The 5,756-nt window shown below is 48.6% G+C and overlaps 1 protein-coding gene across 1 annotated transcript in view; it reads left to right on the forward strand.

Annotated features, from left to right (window-relative positions):
- Positions 1–5,756, forward strand: part of OAZ2 (ornithine decarboxylase antizyme 2) — a 35,674-nt gene that overhangs the window by 21,516 nt on the left and 8,402 nt on the right. Inside the window, 2 exon segments of the mRNA XM_009276337.1 lie at positions 3,156–3,231; positions 3,233–3,313. Of these exon segments, the coding sequence (XP_009274612.1) occupies positions 3,156–3,231; positions 3,233–3,313 (157 nt within the window).

Below are 5,756 nucleotides of genomic sequence, written 5' to 3' on the forward strand. Positions count from 1 at the left end.
GCGGCCGCCTCAGCAGCCAGTGTCTGAGCACCCTTTTGCTAATAAGCCTTTAACGCCGAGGAGGGTTTGTGCCCTCCCTCCCCGCAGTCCCCGCGCATCTCTAAGGAAAGGTGATTTTTCCTGGCAGGTTGGTTGTCAGCAGGCATGAACTTACATGACTTGTGGGTATTTTTCTCAGCTGGCCAAATTATCTTGTGTGTCTGTTCCTTGTTTAGAGTCCGAAAAGTGTCATTTCCTGAGGCTCTATCGTACCGCGTAGATAAGCGCCCGGAGGATGTGTATAAACCAGCCCCGTTCCTTGGCCCCTGCGTGTAGGGTAGATATTTGAGCTATGCTGTATTCATCAGATGGTTATTTACAAGTTGTCCTCAGATCAGGTTCCTTAATATATGACTTGCAATGGCTGGCAGCGTAATATCTGTGGGCTAAGTGCAACAGCATCTTCAGAGCCTGTTTTAAAAAGGGGGGGGAGGGTAAAGAAAACAAACAAACTTTGTTTCTGTAATGTCAAGGGAGCTGCGTGGATCCTTCCATCAGGCCCAAGTGTTCAGTGCAAATAAAAACCCTCAAAAAAACAAGAAAATGTGCAGCTTTCTAGACCCCAAGGTGCTGGTTGTTGTCGTGGGCTGAAAGCAGCACTGGCCTGGGGCTTCAGGTGCGAGGGCTGTTGAAGAGCAGCTGTGACAGGGTTCAAAAGTTGAGTTGTCCTTTGCGCTTCCCAGGGACAGGGCACAGGGTTGAGATTGCTGGAAGCTTAGCGAGTTAAAATTATACCTGCTGGCTGAAAACATAAGCTTCCTTCCAGCTCCCGTTTCAGGCAGGGCTTGCTTGAGAAGCTTTTGCTTGGGAGTTTCTTCAGGGAAAGGCCCTTGGTGATCTAAATGCATCTTAATCTAAACCAAGCTGCTGGAAAGCAGCTTCTCAAAAGAGAAGAGAGTCTAGAAGGGAGCAGGATCCTAATTTTTAAGCTATAAACAGGCCTCAGGGAGCAGAGTTGCAGCGGGCTGCTCGCGTGCGGGTGCATCGAGGGATAAGACTCTGTCGGGTGCTTGCACGGACTTCTTCCCAGGGCGCCAACTCGCATCTGGAGGAAGCAAAAACCCCTTTTAATCTGTGCCCCCCACATGCACGCTCGCTCCCCAGCGTTGCCTGGTGGTGCTGCCCTGAGCGTGCTGCTCTCGGGACCCTAGCTGGCTGCTGCTGCTGCGAAGTTTTGGGGGAGGATAGCGGTGGCGTGCGGATCTGGGCTAGGCGAAGCCCTAGTGCCGCAGGCGGGGCTCAGCAGCTGAAGGGGTCTTGTGTTTTGACTTCTGCATGTGCCAGAGGAAGCAAAACTGGGAAGTGTCTTGAACTGCTTTGCATGAAAACTACTGCCTCTCTCTTTTTTTTATTTTTTTTTTTTTCCCACAACTACACTTCATTATCCAGCTTCTTTTTTTATTTTTTTTTTTTCCCCACAACTACACTTCATTATCCAGCTTCTTGATGCCTTGGCCGCAAGTTGGAGAGCGCTATCAATAGTACATTGTTGACTAGGGGGTGAGGGAGGAGGGAAGGGAATAACAAAGCTGCCAACAGCTTTCTGGGGGTGGGGAACGGCACAGCAAAGTGCTTTGTCATGCCTCTCGACATCCACTACTACTGAACACACACTGGTCCATTGATAGCCCCAGTCATGCCGTGAGGAGGGACTGTATTAACACAAAACGCCACTGAGCGTGTGTGCAACGGGGTTTGCCCTGAGACATCTTCAGTGCAACTGCTTTATATCTTTTCCTAGTGTATTTAAACAGCCTTTTCTCCAAGCAGTGTCTGCTGTAGGCCATGGCACATGGGAACGCTGCTGAAGAGCCCAGTCTCGCGAACCTGGAGGAGGAGGAAATATGTGGAGGAAGAATATTTGTGCTTCCTGTAGAAAGATTATTTTGGTATGAGATGGCAAGCCAAGATCTTAGCAAATTCTGCCTGAGTCGTAACTGCGTTTGTGAGTTATTTTCTGGCATTCAGAAATGCCAGATTTCCGTAGTTCGTTTGCAGTCTGGTATATGTTCTAGCATACTGTATAGGCGGTTCAGGTGATTCTGATAGTGCAGCTCGGTGCTTGGTTTTTGGGTACTTAAGCCTGCCTCCCTCGTGGAGAGGGATTAGAGTGGAAAAACACTGTCTTGGGAACAGCTCAAGTGAGAAGTTTTAGGACAGACAGTAAGTTGTCAGTACATCTACAGAGTCTGTCCATTATAGCCTTGTTCCTTGCTCCGCGTGCTTAGTGAAAACCCTCACACTCCCCTCTATTTTGGTGGTGTTTACACAGCTTTGCGCTGGCGTGTTTCATAATGGGAACGCCGGGGAACGACTGGTTTCTCTGCGTTGCTTTTGCAGGCTTTGTTAGAGGAATACCGCTGCCGTGCCGTGCCTCAGCAAAGAGCTTTTGTGGTACTGATAAAGGGAGCAATGCTCCAGAAATAAAATAATTTGCTTTCACGAAGTTCCTAAAAGCTAGGGCAGATATTAAAGCCTGTGTTCAAAGTGATCCTGAAAGACCGCATGTAGGACATCCAAAGGAACTTAGAAACTGCACGGAAAACTTATTTTCTTGCCCCTAAAAGTAGATCTGTGGGGTGAACTCGTAATTTTTAGGGTTGGGGTGAAGGATGCTTGTATGATGTTTCATTTGCATGTGAAAATGTCAACTTGGACATTGTAGAGCGTGTTGAAAATATCTGAAAAACCAGCCCTTTCGCTCCTCCTCGTTTTGAAAATGTGAAACTTAAACCTCCTCCTTCTGGGTCCTGTTGATCTATTTGTAGATATTTGTCTATAGAAAATGTGTGCTCATCTGGTCATGCGTTTCCAGCCATCTGCCATTGGCAGTCTTCCAGGCGTCCCTTATTAGCATGAGGTTGCTCAGCACTCTCTCCGGGTTCTTGGCTGCAAAGCCCCTCCTCCATTTCTGACAAAACACCGCCCGTTTCCGATACGACTTGGGCAGCAAGTGTTTTTAATGTAGATGTCCGGGCGCTAAAGCCCTGATAGCTGCCTCTGACATGCTGTGGAGGAGCAGGGATACCAGTGGTTTGGGGTCACGAGGAGCTGTAGCGTCCGAAATGTGATCCCTGCTCATGTAACCTGGTGTTCTCTCTCTCTTTTTCTTGCAGTAGTATTTTACCTTTGAGTAACTGTCCCCAGCTGCAGTGCTGCAGGCACATTGTTCCAGGGCCTCTGTGGTGCTCCTGATGCCCCTCACCCACTGTCGAAGATCCCCGGTGGGCGAGGGGGTAGCAGGGATCCTTCTCTTTCAGCTCTGATATATAAGGTGAGAAAGATCTGACATCTAAATAATGACCTGTACCCGTGTTGCAACTGTGTTCGGTTCCTTTCACAGTCTGATGGGAATAAATGCAAATAACTCCAAGGTAATAAGTGGGAGAACAAGCTAATTTTTCAGCGACCCCGTTGGCAGATCGCTGAGCTGCATGCAGCGCTCTCCCGCATAAATATCACCTGTTTATTAAGAAATGAGAGACCTTTTCTCAAAGGTGTGCAGCAAATAATTCACTAGCCTTGTTCCCGGAGGTCTGTTTCAGCTATTGTGTGCGGAGCCAGCATTATCAAAACATGAAACAACTTCTCAAATGTCTCACAAAAAGAGGAAGCGGGAAGCAGAAAGGTGAAATGCAGAGAGAGGGTGGTTGATAAGCTCCTTCCTGTGCCCTAGTCCGGAAGGTAAAGCTGTCAGGGCCTGGGAGCTGCCTGAACCGATGTACAGAGTAACTCCTGACTTCACAAAAGGGTGAGGCGGCCATCCACCTCACAGACGGGAACGTTTCTAGAACACGTGCATAGGATGAGGCAAGATCCGGAAGACTTTGTGTCTGCAGACTTGCTTAGGAGCACGTGGATCTGTGTAGCTCTCATCTTTTGGCCCTCTTCATTCTACGGGACCTTTCCTTTTGGCTTTCGGATGAGGAGACCTGGCTGTTCCTTGCTGTAGAATAATTGGCACTCGTGCAACTTTGTGTTGTGTTACGGTGGCACACGTCCGTCTCCCTTCTGGGACGGGGGCAACTTTTCCACAAGCCAGGGAGTAAAGTGCTATCAGATGAGGTAGCCTAAATTTACGCTAAGCTTGCAAATTTGGCTCTTCAGACAGGAGTGTTGTCATAGGTGTTAGACTTGATTTTTAATTACACTGTAGGAGGCACACAGACTTTACGTGATGAAAAGATACAGGCCCTTTTGGGTCACAGCAACCAAAGTCTCCTCTTGAAATTCATGAGAGAATCGCAGACCTCATGGCTGCTTTCAGAGGAGTTTTCTTTAATGCAGCCTTGGTGAATTTTTAGCGTGTGCCTCACCCACTTACCTTGTGAATAAATGCCAACCTCTGTAGCCTCTTAATAATAATGTAACATCAGCTTAATGCTATTGAGTTGAATTGTCACAGATGTTAGAGGGGTATGAAATCCAGAGAAGCAGCAGAGCACAACGGGCTTCCTGTCAGATAAAGAAGATACATAAATAGCTTCAGGAGGGACTCAGGACAAATAATGAATTCCCTCTGGGTGGGAGGGGATGAGAAATAGGGGACCCTGCAACTTGAACTCCTGCAGGCCAGCTTTGCCAAGCCTTGCGTAACACCAGGCGAGGTCCGAAGGCAGAAAATGGGCTCAATGTGGAGGAGATGCTGGTGGAAAGAATCACAGTTTGGAGGCTTTGAAGTGTTTGATTTCAGTATGGCCTTGAATTAGCACAGAAGCTTTTGGCACTGGTGTGTAGGCAGGGGTTGCTGCCTGTGGGGATGTCATCTAGATAGCTGCATCCCAGAAATAACGGATATAATTCTTTCCGGGTTTATTGCTGACAAAACCTGGCAGAATCTGTCAGAAAATCAGCCCCTCCTGTAACATAGCTCATCCCAGAGCAGAGTGGGCTGTGTTGCCCAGTGGTTTAAAGTCCAACCTCAGACAGGGGTTACTGGGACTCTCTCTGCCCCTCTCGGTTGCCCGCTCAATCTAGCGGTGCTGTAGTTACATCAGGCTGAGCTTTTCAGCCAGCAACCTTCAGCGTGACCTAGAAAGGCATCTGGACCCAAAAGCTTAAGTACTTTTTCCAGCTGTATCAGCTGTAGAGTTCAAGGGATGACCTTTCTGAACGAGCCTACCTCCTTTGGAGTATGCAGCGCAGTGCTCGTCTCCAGCCACGCTATAAATTAAGCAGCTGGGGCTCCCTATAGTTGCTGGGCTTTTTGTGTTAAGAGACTTAATACTCGGCCCTTCATCAAGGGAGCTTTACTTGAGCTGGGAATGCAGTAGCGGTCGGCGTCGGTGCTGCGCAGCCAGGACGGGCTTTGAGCGAACGGACGTGCTCTGGCTAGCAAACTTGGCAGGAGGCTGCAGGTGTAGCACATGCCAACAGTAGGCTGCTTACATGGGTTTCTCGAGTCGCTTGGCTATGGTAGATCATAACATCCTTTCTTCTTACGCTGCCAACGCGCAGGGGCCTCCCCCCGTCCTTGGGACATCTGAGGAGCGTAGCTGGGTTGGAAAATCTTGTGCTCAATGAATTATAACCAAGTGGAAGCTGGTCTTTGCGGCTTTACTTCACTGAAATGGAGCCCAAGGCTGGAGAGCCGGTGGTTTAGGCAGCTTTGTATAAAAGATAGCCTGGTGGTTTGTTGTTCTGTTGGGTTTTTTTTTTCCCCCCGCAATAGCGTGGTGGGGGTATTTTGCAACAAAAAACGAAAACCGATCATTTGG

The sequence above is a fragment of the Aptenodytes forsteri genome, unplaced genomic scaffold (genome assembly GCF_000699145.1).
Source record: "Aptenodytes forsteri isolate BGI_AS27 unplaced genomic scaffold, ASM69914v1 Scaffold113, whole genome shotgun sequence".
Classification (NCBI taxonomy): domain Eukaryota; kingdom Metazoa; phylum Chordata; class Aves; order Sphenisciformes; family Spheniscidae; genus Aptenodytes; species Aptenodytes forsteri.